The sequence below is a fragment of the Pelobates fuscus genome, chromosome 1 (assembly GCF_036172605.1).
Source record: "Pelobates fuscus isolate aPelFus1 chromosome 1, aPelFus1.pri, whole genome shotgun sequence".
Taxonomy (NCBI): Eukaryota; Metazoa; Chordata; class Amphibia; order Anura; family Pelobatidae; genus Pelobates; species Pelobates fuscus.
In genome coordinates this window covers 405,831,606-405,849,448 of record NC_086317.1, presented here as the reverse complement: position 1 = coordinate 405,849,448, position 17,843 = coordinate 405,831,606, and the positions used below count along the sequence as shown (strand labels likewise).

Sequence of the window (17,843 nt, the reverse complement as noted above, 5' to 3'; positions counted from 1 at the left end):
GGTAATAAAATGGTGTCAGAGACTAAAATTCAGTTAGGTTTAGAAACCGAACAGAAAAAAGAGGATTTATTCTGAAGTTTTGAAAACTCCAAACCTCAGAAACAGGAAAATGCCATAAGCAATCTTGTTAATTCCTTTGACAAGAACTCTGAAAACTCCTCTGACAAGAACTCTGAAAACTCCAATGTTTAACAAGAACCAAGGCGATTCCCAATGGAAAAGGAATCCTCAGGGAAATAGGAGATATGGAAACAGACATAACCAACCTGCTTCCAATAACACCCAACAGTCTCAGCCATCCCAGTCTAATTCTAATGGTTAAGGACGAAACGGCAATGATGGAAATAATTTGCGTCGTCAGGTTGGTTAATTGACCGACCAGATGGACAAATTAATGGAAGAATTTTTTAGGGACAGGCCCAATGGCAGAGCCACCTATTCAACTGCAGCAGCAACCACAGGTGCCGCCACAATAATAGCCACTATGATTAAACAGGCTAGGTTGTCAGTAGATGTAATGCCTAACCCGGTTTCCTTTCCAGATCCTCACAGTCAGACAAACATAAGTTGTGTTAGGAAAATTATTGCCTGCCCCGTTACTTCACTTTTGGGTGAAGGAGGCGCAACGTGTCCCTCTGTTTTTTCATTTCAGCCAAAGGCTAAAATATCCCTAGCAGCCTCTGGTTTCCAGGATCCAGACCTGAAAGGGTTTACTGATGAGATGCCGACCACCATAGGCGTGCGCAGCCTATTGCATTAGGGTGTGCACCCTAAAGCACAAACACACACGCCGCGTATATATGTGTGTATATATATATATATACATATGCATACTGCTGTGTGTGTGTGTGAGGGTGCTGTTAGTGCGTGTGTGTGTCTGTGCTGCCATGCCTGATCTCTGTTGGTCCTAGTGAGTGAACTCTAGCCTGCAGGGCTAGAGTTCACTCTCACAAGATCTGAGCGTGGCCGTGGCAACGCTCCGACCTCGCGAGAGGAACCAGGCGGAACTGCTGCTAGAGCTTCCCGGGTCCTCTCCTGCCTGTGGGCCCGTGAACAGGGCTGGACTGGGACAAAAAGTCAGCCCAGGCAGAGCAGCCCACTAGGAAGGGTGGGCCAGAAATGTGGCGCGTTATATCGCTACCATTGACAAGCACTCCCCGCCCTCCCAATTGTTATGTTAGTGTGATACCCCACCAGAGCATTCAGTGCTGTCTGATGGACAACAAGTCCTAGTGACTTGTCTCTGGTGTCCCCAGTAGTGGAAAAGGATTGTTAACGTGTGTTTTGCACGTGTGGGAATGTTCCCTGCTGTGTTATATGTGTTTGGATGTTTTTTATGTGATTGCATGTGTGTAGAGGTTATGCTGTAGAGTGTAAAGGGGTCTGTTTGTGGTGTATAATATGTAGCTGGGGCCTGTAGTGTATAGGTGTGTTTTTGGGCTGTATATTATATGTGTGTGTGTGTGTGTTTATAGGGTCTTTAGAGTGTGTGTGCCTAGTGGTGTGTTGCGTTTGCATGTAAGGACTGTATTTCGTGTATCAAGGAGTTGCAGGGGATGGCATTGTGTGTATGCGTATAGGTGTTGTGCACATGTGTGTATTGGTGTGGTAATAATAGGGGGTGTAGTGTGTGTTTAGGGGAGTTGTGTGTGCATAGGGGTACAGTGGGTGCACAGGAGGTGTATATCGGCATAGTATGAATGCAGTGGTGAGGTGTTTATAGGGGTATAGAGTGTGTAGTGCTTTTGTGTGTGTGTGTGTATGTAGTGTAATGTGTGTTTATAGGGAGTATAGCGTTTGTGTAGTGATTGAGTGCAGTGTATAGGGGGTATATAGAGTGTGTGTGTGTGTGAGTGCAGAGGGTGTAGTGTGTATATAGGGGGTATAGTGTGTAGTGTGTATATAGTGTGTGTAGGTGCAGGAGGTGTAGTGTTATGTATAGGGGTATAGTGTGTAGGGGTGTATATAAGGTGTATAGTGTGTGTAGGTGCAGGGGGTATAGTGTTATGTATAGGGGTATAGTGTGTAGGGGGTGTATATAAGGTGTATAGTGTGTGTAGGTGCAGGGGGTGTAGTGTTATGTATAGGGGGTATAGTGTGTAGGTGCAGGGGGTATAGTGTTATGTATAGGGGGTATAGTGTGTAGGGGGTGTATATAAGGTGTATAGTGTGTAGGTGCAGGGGGTGTAGTGTTATGTATAGGGGGTATAGTGTGTAGGTGCAGGGGGTGTAGTGTTATGCAGGGGGTGTAGTGTTATGTATAGGAGTATAGTGTGTAGGCGCAGGGGGTGTAGTGTTATGTATAGGGGTATAGTGTGTAGGTGCAGGGGGTGTAGTGTTATGTATAGGTGTATAGTGTGTAGGTGCAGGGGGTGTAGTGTTATGTATAGGTGTATAGTGTGTAGGTGCAGGGGGTGTAGTGTTATGTATAGAGGGGAATAGTGTGTAAGTGCAGCGGGTGTAGTGTTATGTATAGGAGTATAGTGTGTAGGCGCAGGGGGTGTAGTGTTATTTATAGGTGTATAGTGTGTAGGTGCAAGGGGTGTAGTGTTATGTATAGAGGGGAATAGTGTGTAGGTGCAGCGGGTGTAGTGTTATGTATAGGTGTATAGTGTGTAGGTGCAGGGGGTGTAGGGTTATGTATAGGGGTATAGTGTGCAGGGGGTGTAGTGTTATGTATAGGGGTATAGTGTGCAGGGGGGTGTATAAGGTGTATAGTGTGTGTAGGCGCAGTGTGTATATAGGGTGTAGTGAGTAAGTGGTGGAGTATAGTTTATGTATATGTTTTGATTGTTTCATTATTTAAATAAAAACATTTAAAAAACCTACACCACATTTACTCCCCTTCCCCTTATTACCTTATTACTTTGCAGGGGGGAAGAGGGAGCATGCTGCTGGTCATCCCTGGTGATCCAGTGGACTAGTGAGGTGGTCTGTACCTCTGCAGGGTACAGACCATGTCTTCCTCTCGCGAGAGCTGGAGTTTCAGAGCGTTGCCGCGGGTTACCACGGCAACGCTCTGAAAATATCGGAGATCGCGGAGATCGCGAGAGGGCAGCCTGGAGGCTGTTAGCTCCGTATCCAAACGGAACGGAGCTCTAAGTTCAGAGCCTCTCTCGGGGCTAATCGGGTAAGCTTGAGCCTTTTTCAGTTAAGAAAAAGGATAAATGAGTCATTTATTACACGTGAGTTTACAGAGGAAGAGGTTCTATTTCAACTGTCAAAAGTAAAGACAAATAAGTCAATGGGACCTGATGGAATACACCCAAAGCTATTAAAAGAGCTAAGTGGTGTACTAGCAAAACCATTAACAGATTTATTTAACCAATCATTGATAACAGGAGTAGTCCCAGAAGATTGGAAGTTAGCGAATGTTGTGCCCATTCACAAGAAAGGTAATAGGGAGTAGTCGGGCAACTATAGGCCAGTAAGCCTAACTTCAGTAGTGGGGAAAGTGATGGAAACCATGTTAAAGGATAGGATTGTTGAACATCTAAAAACACATGGATTTCAAGATCAGAGACAACATGGGTTTACTTCAGGGAGATCATGCCAAACTAATCTTATTGATTTTTTTGATTGGGTAACTAAAATTATAGATCAGGGTGGTGCAGTAGACATTGCTTACCTCGATTTCAGTAAGGCTTTTGACACTGTTGCACATAGAAGGCTTATCAACAAACTACAATCTTTGAGTTTGGATTCCAATATTGTTGAATGGGTAAGGCAGTGGTTGAGTGACAGGCAACAGAGGGTTGTAGTCAATGGAGTATATTCGAAGCTTGGGCTTGTCACCAGTGGGGTACCTCAGGGATCTGTACTTGGACCCATTCTCTTTAATATTTTTATTAGTGATATTGCAGAAGGTCTTGATGGTAAGGTGTGTCTTTTTGCGGATGATACTAAGATATGTAACAGGGTTGATGTTCCAGGAGGGATAAGCCAAATGGAAAAGGATTTAGGTAAACTAGAAAAATGGTCAGAGTTGTGGCAACTGACATTTAATGTGGATAAGTGCAAGATAATGCATCTTGGACGTAAAAACCCACGGGCAGAGTACAGAATATTTGATAGAGTCCTAACCTCAACATCTGAGGAAAGGGATTTAGGGGTGATTATTTCTGATGACTTAAAGGTAGGCAGACAATGTAATAGAGCAGCAGGAAATGCTAGCAGAATGCTTGGTTGTATAGGGAGAGGTATTAGCAGTAGAAAGAGGGAAGTGCTCATGCCATTGTACAGAACACTGGTGAGACCTCACTTGGAGTACTGTACACAGTACTGGAGACCCTATCTTCAGAAGGATATTGATACCTTAGAGAGAGTTCAAAGAAGGGCTACTAAACTGGTTCATGGATTGCAGGATAAAACTTACCAGGAAAGGTTAAAGGATCTTAACATGTATAGCATGGAGGAAAGACGAGACAGGGGGGATATGATAGAAACATTTAAATACATAAAGGGAATCAACACAGTAAAGGAGGAGACTATATTTAAAAGAAGAAAAACTACCACAACAAGAGGACATAGTCTTAAATTAGAGGGACAAAGGTTTAAAAATAATATCAGGAAGTATTACTTTACTGAGAGGGTAGTGGATGCATGGAATAGCCTTCCAGCTGAAGTGGTAGAGGTTAACACAGTAAAGGAGTTTAAGCATGCGTGGGATAGGCATAAGGCTATCCTAACTATAAGATAAGGCCAGGGACTAATGAAAGTATTTAGAAAACTGGGCAGACTAGATGGGCCGAATGGTTCTTATCTGCCGTCACATTCTATGTTTCTATGTTTCTATGTTTCTATGAGCCGGCAGGGGAGATATTTTGATCTTCCCTGCCGGCCTCGATCCATGCGCGGCACACAGGGATTAGGGTATGCTCAGGCACACCCGGCACACCCCGTGCGCACGCCTATGCCGACCACTAGTACCCACTTGATAGTTCAAGATATTCCTAAGAGGGATGGGCCAGTGGGTAAGACTGAGCATTCCTCAGTACAGGTAGAAACTACTGCTGTGACAGGTAACATTTGGAAAACGAGTGATCTGTTGACACATTCTAAATTCTTATGTGAATTAGAAGAACATAAAGAAAGGTACTACATGTCTGTAGAAATACAGGATTCCCTATGCCAACCTTTCAAAGGGTTAATAGATACTGGTTATCCAATACCTTCATCCAGCAGGTAATGGACCTAGCAACGGATAAGCCGAAGCTAAGAAATTTCACCAATGCTCTGTTGAGTGTAGGAGGAAATGCCCTTCATGTTATTGGCAATACCTGGTTAAAGTTTAAATTAGGTAACAAAAACTTTAGACACCCGGTAATAGTGGTAGATCTCCCCTATAACCGACTGATTCTGGGTATAGACCTACGCAGAAGACTTAACCCAATTATTGACTGTGTGAATAGAATTGTATGGTCACAAGCTAAGGTTCTCATAACCTATGAGAAATCACATGTTCAATCTGAACGTAACATGGGATAGAAGAAAGACCTGACTCTATTGAGGTACATTTCAGGAATAGTCAGTCACCTGACGTGACTATCCTGCAGGTAATTGATGCAATCGCACCTGTAGATGAACATTCCATAATGAGTTCCATATTGAGAAAGCCTTTTTTGGCAAAATGCATTTGTGGATTTTATATTGTGTACTCATTGTGTTTTACTCATTAAAGATCTTTTGGTTACTTTTATTTGTGCCAATCATCTTTTATACACTCTATAATAATTTTTGTCTTTTACCTGGCATTTTTATCGTTGTTTACTCCAAGTAATCCTAGGTGGGGATCAAACCACCAACGCTTATATCAGTGGGCAGTTTGTCTGCCCCACCCTTGTGAGTACCTTTTTATATATATCCTAACACCATTGTTTTATTCAGAGAGCACTATTGGTTGTCTCTATTTTATTCTCTTTGAGTGTTGAACATACCTTTGAAGCAAGACACCTGCACCATATCCCATAAGCGGGGATTGTACCGCTGTACGCTGTCCATACTAGAGCTAGCTATAGCTCTTACTCATGTGAGTGCACTACCGTCTTCCTTAATATCTTCTATTTTACCTTACTGGATATATTGCACTATTTTGGTTCTATCTTTTGTCTTTGCATATTATTGGATCTTTCCGGTAGGCCCACGTGGACACTATCCCTGACCAAGCACGTTACAGACCATTTGATCTAAAGAAAGAACTGTCAAGTTAAGACTCTTTATTGGGATATACTATCGTTATCCTATTATATTTATTTTTTGTGGCGCAGGCTCTTTTCTTAATTTTTTTCCTGTTGTGTTTTAAGGGGACTTTGAGGTATTCCCTTTGTGGTTGCTGCCTTATCCATTACTTAGCACTGACTCTCTATTTTGATTTTACCATTTATGATTGTCTTATGTCTCTGCGCAGGCGAAATTAAATTTCTAACTATTATTTGCAAAACTTTTGAATTTATTTTGCACTCAAAATAAAAATCTGTTTCAAACAAATCACTCACCACCAGCCAATAATCACATTTCCAAAACTTTATTCAAACTTAAAATCCACTCTGTAATACACAAGGGAAAGCAGTTAGGTATATGCAGCTTAGTCCTCTGTCCTCTCAGGGGTCCATTCGGATCAGTGGATCTTGACAAAGACTCCATTGAGGGTTGAAACGTTGCACTGTTCTACATGTTCTAATAAAGGTGTCTGAAGACATTGAAGTGCATGGACCCTTTTTCTAATACTAGTAATGTTGCAGGAATAGCAGGAATAAGCCGCAGAAGCCACACACAGAGAGAAGGAAGCAGGTTCGTTCAGGAAGAAAAAGGTCTTTATTGTTACCGATCGGGTCTCAGATGAACTCCTGTTCTAAAAATGTCTGAGCCCAGAGTACAGATTGCAAATGCTTTTTATTAACAATAACTCCTCCCATTCATAGCTCCACTCACACATACCCTTAGACCAATCAGTGAACAGGATATTCAGGATCACCTCATATGGGCAGACTGCATGACTCATTTAAGGACAAAGGAATGTGATTACAGTTGATGCACATGCTCAGTACATTTATGACAGTATCTTAGCTACATGTAACTAACAGATACAACAAACACCTGTACTTGTATATGCCTCATGGAGATTTCAGGCCTACTAAATTTTGAACCATGTTGAAATCCCATCACAGTAATAATTATCGTCTGGGCTTGTGCTGACCCTTAGTTCAGCTAAGCACCCTGTCTTAAGTGAATTGAGTGCGGTTCCTTTTCCATTTCTGCTATTTCATTTTTGATATGGGACACATATGGCAAGAATGGGTATTGGTTGATCCCAGTTTATTAGCTTGGATGCATGCCATCCCTATGGTTTCTACTTTCAACCTTAATGTGCACCCTATTTGTATTTCTCTTACAACTCAGCATGTCTGTATGTTAATACCAACTTCATATTCATTGTCTATATATTCTTTTATATGCTAGACAGTGATAACTATGCTATCTAACTGCCTGACCCGCTTAAGGTAGTATTTCATGTGGATGTTCTTTACTTTATCTGTTATTATCTTACCTGAAAAGTGTATGTGTGGCATATGATTTTGTTGAATGTTACATGTTTATCACTATCCTTCCCTGCATGGGAAGGTTGCTCATATTATAAAACAATATAGCCAATTTAAAACAAATTATTCATGTGTTTATATTGGTCTATACATGAAAAGTGATGTTGCTTATTTTTCGGGGCTAAGATTTATGCAGTATTTTCTACTGTACTGAGTTTTATACACTTTACTCAAGTTGTATTTGCAGCTCATCCTTTATACATAAGAACAGTGGTTATTCTGGTTTTGTGCTGCCCTAGGCATGACAAAACTCAGGCATCCCCCCCTTCTGAATTTCACTTCCTGTTAAAAAACAACACGCTCTCTGCCTAACAGACACACGACTTCACTGATGCATACACTGATATACACACAGTCATTGTCACATGCACTGTTTAACAAACACACACTTTCACTGAAACATACACACTCACTGACAAACAGACACGCACACTCACCAACAGACACACTAACTGACACACGCATTCCCTGACAGATACACATACACACTAGCTGACAAGACACATACACACTCACTGACACATATACACTCAGTGTCAGGGACACACATTCGCTAACAGACATACACATTGACTGACAGAAACACTGTCTCAGTGACAGACATGCATACACACACTTACAGACATACATACACTCACTGACAGACATACACCTTCTCATCGTAAATTTTTTACTCATCGTAAATTCTTTTTTTCTTAATATGGTTGCAGTACGTATGTTGTGCTTTCTAATTGGGACAAGCATCTGCAAGATAGGCGATTAAGAAAAGTCTCTCCCCTTTACCCTATAAAGGGCTTCCCCGGCAAACCCACCTCAGTCGTAGCAATAATAAACACCTAAGCCACACACTGTATGATGAACCAGATATGTCTTAAGAAGAGGTAGATAAACATTCGCCAGACATTAGAAGTAATCGAAGGACGCTTCTCTTCGGTACCTGCGGAACATCTCAGGCAGAGCAGCTGATACACTATTTGATTCTCTATAAGAATTCAAAGATAGGAATGATTGCATATTCTCTGCTTAATTTTACACAAGAAATTGCAGCACCTTGGTAATATTTATAAACCCCAGAACCATATTAAGGGGAGTAGCACAGTTACAATTAGCAAAAGAAGAGTATAGCAGAGGCATTCCATGGTGTACAAACAGTCCATCTTGCACGTACAGTCACTTTCTGCAGAACAATTCCATCCATAATTTGCAATTTTAATCAGAACAGATTTTCAAGGCAAAGATCAGCTAATCTTACCTTGAAAACCTCTGAGCCGTGTTGGGGATTGGTGACACGGGGAACCCTTCTGACAAGCTTCCTGCTGCCAGAGGGAACAGCACAGCGATCTGCTCTCAGCGGTTTCCTGGAAGTTCCAATTCGCGCATGCGCAATAGTGCACCCGCAACTTCGGTGGAACGCAACATCACACGGCGTGCATTCCACCACTGGGCGCAGGTGCACGGCCTGCGACATAATGAAGACGTCCCCTGGTCCGCCCATACTCATCAAGCCGGAACATACTCGGTGCAAAGTTAAACAGAAAGGGCTCCAGAACCTCCACGGACGGAGCCATGCTGCTCAGCCTACCACCCAGCCGGCTATCGGGCTTCCTCCCCCAGACAGCAACCTATGTGCCTCACCTCCAACAGACGCTTGATCCGTCCCGTGCTGGGTTTGTTGGGGAAGCCCTTTATAAGGTAAGGGCAGAGACTTTTCTTAATCACCTATCTTGCAGATTTTTGTCCTAATTAGGAAGCACAACCCATACATACTGCCACCATATGTCAGAAAAAAATAAACAATACATTATGAATATATGTTTAACACACTGTTGTATACATATTTCACTTTTTTTTTTTTTATCTCGGGGACTGTATGATACATGTTGATCAGTATTATTATACTATGGTTGCTTGGAGATCTATGTTTCAATCATGATGCTGATTCGTGGTTAAGATCTTACTTGACCAGTATATATTTAAATTAGGTATTCTTCTTTATAAATATATTCTAGTACAACCAATTGGATGAGGATGGTTTATATGAGGGCCAAACAGTGGTGGATGCTCACCTCAACTGGAGAAAGAACAATTATTGCGAAAGTGCCTTGAGACAAGCTACAGCCATTACTGGTGAATGTTATCTTCTTATTTTTCATGTACAGAACTGCATTTCAAGATTTGGATACACTCAATAAGTACAGTATTTTCACATGTATAAGACTATGTTTTTTTCTAAAAAATTTTAATCTAAAATTGGGGGTCGTCTTATACACAGAATGTCATTGCAGAGGTTAAAAAACAAAACAAAAAAAACACTTGTGCGCGGGGCCTAAGTTAAGATAGCGCCTGCCGCATTTCAGTGTGCCACGTCCCAAACACATACTTGGCCTCCCTCCCGCCGATCCATTTCTGAATGCTGTGGCAAGGAGGAAGAGGTCCCTATATGCGTGGGAGATGCAGCAAACATCAGCACTTACCACCAACGGAGCTCCAGAGACATAGTATTTTCTACTGTACTGAGTTTTATACACTTTACTCAAGTTGTATTTGCAGCTCATCCTTTATACATAAGAACAGTGGTTATTCTGGTTTTGTGCTGCCCTAGGCATGACAAAACTCAGGCATCCCCCCCTTCTGAATTTCACTTCCTGTTAAAAAACAACACGCTCTCTGCCTAACAGACACACGACTTCACTGATGCATACACTGATATACACACAGTCATTGTCACATGCACTGTTTAACAAACACACACTTTCACTGAAACATACACACTCACTGACAAACAGACACGCACACTCACCAACAGACACACTAACTGACACACGCATTCCCTGACAGATACACATACACACTAGCTGACAAGACACATACACACTCACTGACACATATACACTCAGTGTCAGGGACACACATTCGCTAACAGACATACACATTGACTGACAGAAACACTGTCTCAGTGACAGACATGCATACACACACTGACAGACATACATACACACACTGACAGACATACACCTTCTCATCGTAAATTTTTTACTCATCGTAAATTCTTTTTTTCTTAATATGGTTGCAGTACGTATGTTGTGCTTTCTAATTGGGACAAGCATCTGCAAGATAGGCGATTAAGAAAAGTCTCTCCCCTTTACCCTATAAAGGGCTTCCCCGGCAAACCCACCTCAGTCGTAGCAATAATAAACACCTAAGCCACACACTGTAAGCAAAATTGTAATTTAGAGGGAGGGAGATTGGTACTAATTTACAGTGAGTAAAAAAAAAAAAAAAACAACAGTTTTTCTGACATGGTGGCAGTACGTATGGGATATAGCAAGATTTCCAAACGGGTGGGCCTTATGCCTAAACAGCTTGGAGTACCTACGCACTAGCAAAATTTCAGAGGCCGAGAATACATCTAGCCTGAAAATGCCTGACGTTTTGTAAGGTGTAAGGTGTGATAGAGGCGGAACGACTAGTAGATTATACGCAACAAGTGGACTCTGACTCATGAAGACTCAGGAGATGAAGGATCCACCATGCAGTGCCCTACCATCATTAAGAACCTATTCAACACTTCCAGTAGGATATCCTGTCTTCTGAAAGTATTTTCGAGATCGGAAGATCCCCAAACTTGAAAGTCATCTCCACCAAGGCCGAAAACTGGCTTGTGTTTGGCCAGTACGGAGAGATTGTCAGAACCACTTCTCTGTCCATACGTTCTTTGAAAAAGTTTTGGGAACAGTCTATAGTAGAAAAAATGTAAGCCCTTAGATAGATAGACCAACTATTCAACGTGAAATATCTGTCCTGTAGAGAGAGGCAAACCTGAGAATCTTCATGTTCCCCTTCTTTGCCATAATGTCTATCTGGGCACTCCAAATCTCTCGTGAACATGATCGGACCTATTGACCCTTACTCTTGATCCCAATTTCTTGTGCGGAGGTTGTAGGTGATGACATTGTCGACACATCATGAGTGGAATGGAGAGAGGACCTCCCAGAGATCCTGAGCCCACTACACCGTTTTGGTACATAGCTGAAACAGACCTTGCCTCTGGCACCGTCCTGTCTGTTGACGTGAGGGAAACAGTGTTGTGGTCTGACCACATTGTAATAGGTACCTCAATCAACCAAGATCTGAATCAGTGAGGGAGTGAAGAACTGCCTTAAGAGTTCTGAAATTAGTAGACTATTTTTCTTAGGACCAAGAACGCTGGCACATTAGAGAATTTAGACGAGCGACCCAGACTGTGTTAGATGCAATCTGTGGTGAAAATTACTCCTACTATAGGCAGAAAGGACAGCTTCTGCTTTTTTCAAAGAGAATCTAGGAGACGGAAATCCAAGATTTCCACACTTTGACTCGGAGTAGTGGCCAAATCCAGATTTTGCCCAGTTGACCACAGGAATTGAAGATGTCAGACATCCCAGCACTCATTTCCTGTCCTTATGGAGACATTTTCGCTTTATTAGTAATTGGACCTTTCCTTTATGAGTGCAGTAGATGCAGAGGTAACTTTTTTAGGTTAACACTAACCTCAAAAACCCTATCTTTCCTGGAGAAGAAGAAAATACTGTATATTCTCCATATCCAAACGTGTTGCTGTAGCGCTCTGCTAGCTACCCGAACATACTTAAAGGGAAAACGTCTCCATTAGCAATAAGTAGCCAAACTCCCAAGTAGGGAATGCCTCGTTCCCTAAAATATGCTGCTATGGGAGCGTTTTGAAGAGCAATGAAATCTCTACAATCCACGTATTATGGCGTATTTTCAGAAAACCTTTGAGGGGCAGCAATAGGGATATGTGGGAATATATCTCTGTGATTTATGTACACCATGAAATTCCTTTATGCAGAATCAGAGTTACAGAAGGAGATGTTTCAATTCTGAACCTCAGGATAGGAACCATTTAATTTAAATACATAACCGGTTTAAAGGAATGATCAGAGTTTGATAACAAGGAGATTCATGAGGAACCCAATGAACTTTGTGGTTTATAGAACCATATCTCAAACTCATTGAATCCAACAGGAACACTGTTTCTGTAAATAGAGTATCAGATGTTCAGAAGATTATGGATTGGGCAGATTTGAAAAGAGCAAGAGGTGCCCTCTTTAACTAGATCAAGCAACCAGTGATTGCAAGTAGGTTCCACTTAAAAGACAGGCAAAAGACATTAAAGGACCACTCTAGTGCCAGGAAAGCATACTCGTTTTCCTGGCACTAGAGTGCCCTGAGGGTGCCCCCACCCTCAGGGACCCCCTCCCGCCCGGCTCTGGAAAGGGGAAAAGGGGTAAAACTTACCTTTTTCCAGCGCTGGGCGGAGAGCTCTCCTCCTCCTCTCCGCCTCCGTTCCTCCCCGTCGGCTGAATGCGCACGCGCGGCAAGAGCTGCGCGCGCATTCAGCCGGTCGCATAGGAAAGCATTCATAATGCTTTCCTATGGACGCTTGCGTGCTCTCACTGTGATTTTCACAGTGAGAATCACGCAAGCGCCTCTAGCGGCTGTCAGTGAGACAGCCACTAGAGGAAAAAGGGGAAGGCTTAACTAATTGATAAACATAGCAGTTTCTCTGAAACTGCTATGTTTATAAAAAAATTAGTTAACCCTAGCTGGACCTGGCACCCATACCACTTCATTAAGCTGAAGTGGTCTGGGTGCCTAGAGTGGTCCTTTAAGATAAATACTGGTTCCCAAATGCATCCTGTGAATGTTAAGTGACTCCATTGAATGGTACTCCGGTCATCTACCTCAAAGGGATGAAGGGCTGAGTCAACCCTGCAGGGGAAACGAACCTGTGAACCTCAAGGGTTGAACAAGGCCTAAACCCACTGAGCTATCCACACTTAGTACAGAAATGCAGGATTACGCCTCCAAGCTTTTTGGTGTCCGAAACACCTACCCATGTCGAACCTAGTTCTACTTGTCTTGAGGCAGAGCTTTTTTCCTTTTTCAACATAGGTTAGAAAAGATACTCCTTTCCCTAATGGGAGTAAACAGGGGACCGAAAAGGACACTGATCTGCCGTGCAAGCTTAAGCCAGGATATAAGGGAAACAGCAGATCAACCCATGATCTTGGTCGTCATTGTCAAAATTTATTAGTCAAATCCATATAAAATATGTGACAATCACAAATAAAACAGGAAACTGACGAGCTGCTTATCAGGAGACTTAAATAACCTCCATTAACGATTGTAAATAACATTATAAGTTTTGGACACCGCTGCACCTACCAGCAAAGACCCATACTGAAACCCAGCAGTCTGGAAAGATTGTCTGCAAGAGGTCTCAGCCTCTTTAAAGCAGCTACTTCTGCAGAATGTTATGGATTCCCATTTGATGGTAAACATATTCAACGTCGGGCAAGAAAGGCTCGTTACACAGAGTGTTCCCATTTCTGCATATCAGAAAGACATGGGGTTTGAGGAACAGATAACCCTCATTAAAGTTTAGCAGATTTATCCTGCCCCATGATAGATTCATTCCTAATTATTATTATTATGTTATTATGTATATAGCGCCAACAAATTCCGTAGCGCTTTACAGTGGGTGGACGAACAGACGTGTAGTTATAACCAGACAGGTTGGACACACAGGAACAGAGGGGTTGAGGGCCCTGCTCAATGAGCTTACATGCTAGAGGGAGTGGGGTAAAGTGACACAAAAGGTAAGGATAGTATTAGACTAATGGCAGTTGCAAGAGAGGAATCAGTCGGGAGCTATTCTCAATACATCCAACTCAACACAGTATGATGAACCAGATATGTCTTAAGAAGAGGTAGATAAACATTCGCCAGACATTAGAAGTAATCGAAGGACGCTTCTCTTCGGTACCTGCGGAACATCTCAGGCAGAGCAGCTGATACACTATTTGATTCTCTATAAGAATTCAAAGATAGGAATGATTGCATATTCTCTGCTTAATTTTACACAAGAAATTGCAGCACCTTGGTAATATTTATAAACCCCAGAACCATATTAAGGGGAGTAGCACAGTTACAATTAGCAAAAGAAGAGTATAGCAGAGGCATTCCATGGTGTACAAACAGTCCATCTTGCACGTACAGTCACTTTCTGCAGAACAATTCCATCCATAATTTGCAATTTTAATCAGAACAGATTTTCAAGGCAAAGATCAGCTAATCTTACCTTGAAAACCTCTGAGCCGTGTTGGGGATTGGTGACACGGGGAACAGCACAGCGATCTGCTCTCAGCGGTTTCCTGGAAGTTCCAATTCGCGCATGCGCATGCGCAATAGTGCACCCGGAACTTCGGTGGAACGCAACATCACACGGCGTGCATTCTACCACTGGGCGCAGGTGCACGGCCTGCGACATAATGAAGACGTCCCCTGGTCCGCCCATACTCATCAAGCCGGAACATACTCGGTGCAAAGTTAAACAGAAAGGGCTCCAGAACCTCCACGGACGGAGTCATGCTGCTCAGCCTACCACCCAGCCGGCTATCGGGCTTCCTCCCCCAGACAGCAACCTATGTGCCTCACCTCCAACAGACGCTTGATCCGTCCCGTGCTGGGTTTGTTGGGGAAGCCCTTTATAAGGTAAGGGCAGAGACTTTTCTTAATCACCTATCTTGCAGATTTTTGCCCTAATTAGGAAGCACAACCCATACATACTGCCACCATATGTCAGAAAAAAATAAACAATACATTATGAATATATGTTTAACACACTGTTGTATACATATTTCACATTTTTTTTTTTTATCTCGGGGACTGTATGATACATGTTGATCAGTATTATTATACTATGGTTGCTTGGAGATCTATGTTTCAATCATGATGCTGATTCGTGGTTAAGATCTTACTTGACCAGTATATATTTAAATTACCGTATTTTTCGCTCCATAAGACGCACCACACCATAAGACGCACCTAGTTTTTAGAGGAGGAAATCCAGAAAAAAAAATATTCTGAACAAACTGTCCCATAGTGTTTCTTACTATGGGACAGTTTGTTCAGAATATTTTTTTTCTCCCCTGTCCCATAGTGTTCCTTACCACCCACTCCCCTCTCCTGTCCCATAATGATCTTCAACCCCCCCCTCCCCTGTCCCATAGTGATTTTTAACCCCTCCTCCCCTGTCCCATAGTGTTCTTTAACCCCTCCTCCCCTGTCCCACAGTGTTCTTTAACCACCATCCCCTTGTCCAATAGTGTTTTCACCCCATAGTGTTCCCCCCTCCCCTCATCCCATAGTGTTTCCCCCCTCCCCTCATCCCATAGTGTTCCCCCCCTCCCCTCATCCCATAGTGTTTCCCCCCTCCCCTCATCCCATAGTGCACTTTCCCTCCAATAGTGTCCCCCTCCCCTTGTCCCATAGTGTCCCCCCCTCCCCTTGTCCCATAGTGTCTCCCCCTCCCCTTGTCCCATAGTTCCCCCCTCCCCTTGTCCCATAGTGTCCCCCCCCTCCCCTTGTCCCATTGTGTGTCCCCCTCCCCTTGTCCCATTGTGTGTCCCCCTCCCCTTGTCCCATAGTGTCCCATAATTACTTACCTGTCTTGTAGCGTGGGCCGGCTTAACACCGCGCACCGCGGTACAGGAACTTCAAATTTTGGTTGCGGTTTCCGGCGGGACTGAAAGGAAGTGCGCACTTCCTTTCAGTCCTGCCGGAAACCGGAACCTGAATTTGAAGTTCCTGTACCACGGTGCACGCTGTGCTGCCGGCCCACGCTACAAGACAGGTAAGTAAAGGTTCACATTCGCTCCATAAGACGCACAGACATTTCCCCTCACTTTTGAGGGGGGAAAAAATGCGTCTTATGGAGCGAAAAATACGGTAGGTATTCTTCTTTAGAAATATATTCTAGTACAACCAATTGGATGAGGATGGATGGTTTATATGAGGGCCAAACAGTGGTGGATGCTACCCTCAACTGGAGAAAGAACAATTATTGCGAAAGTGCCTTGAGACAAGCTACAGCCATTACTGGTGAATGTTATCTTATTATTTTTCATGTACAGAACTGCATTTCAAGATTTGGATACACTCAATAAGTACAGTATTTTCACATGTATAAGACTATGTTTTTTTCTAAAAAATTTTAATCTAAAATTGGGGGTCGTCTTATACACAGAATGTCATTGCAGAGGTTAAAAAACAAAACAAAAAAAACCGCTTGTGCGCGGGGCCTAAGTTAAGATAGCGCCTGCCGCATTTCAGTGTGCCACGTCCCACACACATACTTGGCCTCCCTCCCGCCGATCCATTTCTGAATGCTGTGGCAAGGAGGAAGAGGTCCCTATATGCATGGGAGATGCAGCAAACATCAGCACTTACCACCAACGGAGCTCCAGAGACATGCCACACCATGAAAGGAGCAGCCATATTAAGGTTTGCTTCACTTCAGGTAGGTCTTGCTTTCTGATTTATATTTATTGTGGAGGAAATGGGGATCAGGGAGCAGAGGGAATACTAATGTGATGTCCCAGCATGCCCACACACCACCTGCTGAATTGAGGCAGCTCTAGTCTCCCTGCACGCACTATAGTGCCAATAATGTCACAGAGTACCGTAGCTCAGGAGAGGCATGAGAATCTGATGTGTGTTGTTCTCCACAGAAGTCACCTCTAAAATATAAAAGTTGTTCTATTTGATGTTTAAAATATTGATTTCTTAATTTTGGGCTAAAAAAATAGTGGTCGTCTTATACATGGGGCATTATACACGGAAATATACAGTATTTTATATAAGCGCACCTCACTTAGTTTTCTGATATAAGTTGAAAAAAACATTAAACTTACAATTCAACAAATCTAGCATGTTACAGAAATAAAAGCTTACCTTCTCTCAAAATAGCAGTGTGCTGCAGACAAAACCCACTTGGTTTCAACTATTGTACCACCACACAAATGTTTATGGTTACGTTGTGTCTCAGAATATTGCATGCTAACTTGCCATGGCCATGCTCCAGGAAGTGCATCACGACCGCCAACTATCCTAGATCCAACCGTATCTACCAAGGGACGCGTTCCACAAACTACAAAAGCAGAATAATATAGTAATGAACAAGCCAATTTGTACTGCATCAATCCAGCAGTTTGTACTCCTACACAGATCATTTTGTGGGGGAAAAAAAGACAATGTTATCAGTACATAAATAAGGTACATAGAGGAAAAATGTAAATTTTATTGTAGTAAATAAATTATTATAAGTAGCACAGACTTTGTATTATTGGTAAAATTCAAGCATTAATTTTAAATATTATTAAAAGCATTGGGAGAACCAAG

General features: G+C 42.7%; 1 protein-coding gene across 1 annotated transcript in view; it reads right to left on the bottom strand.

Annotated features, from left to right (window-relative positions):
• The window catches only part of LOC134569255 (polyserase-2-like), a 111,011-nt gene extending 93,431 nt beyond the window's left edge, over positions 1 to 17,580 (bottom strand). The window contains exon 1 of the mRNA XM_063428171.1: positions 17,397 to 17,580. Within this exon, the coding sequence (XP_063284241.1) occupies positions 17,397 to 17,500 (104 nt within the window). The 5' untranslated portion in view covers positions 17,501 to 17,580. The remainder of the gene's footprint in view (positions 1 to 17,396) is intronic.
• Between the last annotated feature and the right edge of the window lie 263 nt (positions 17,581 to 17,843).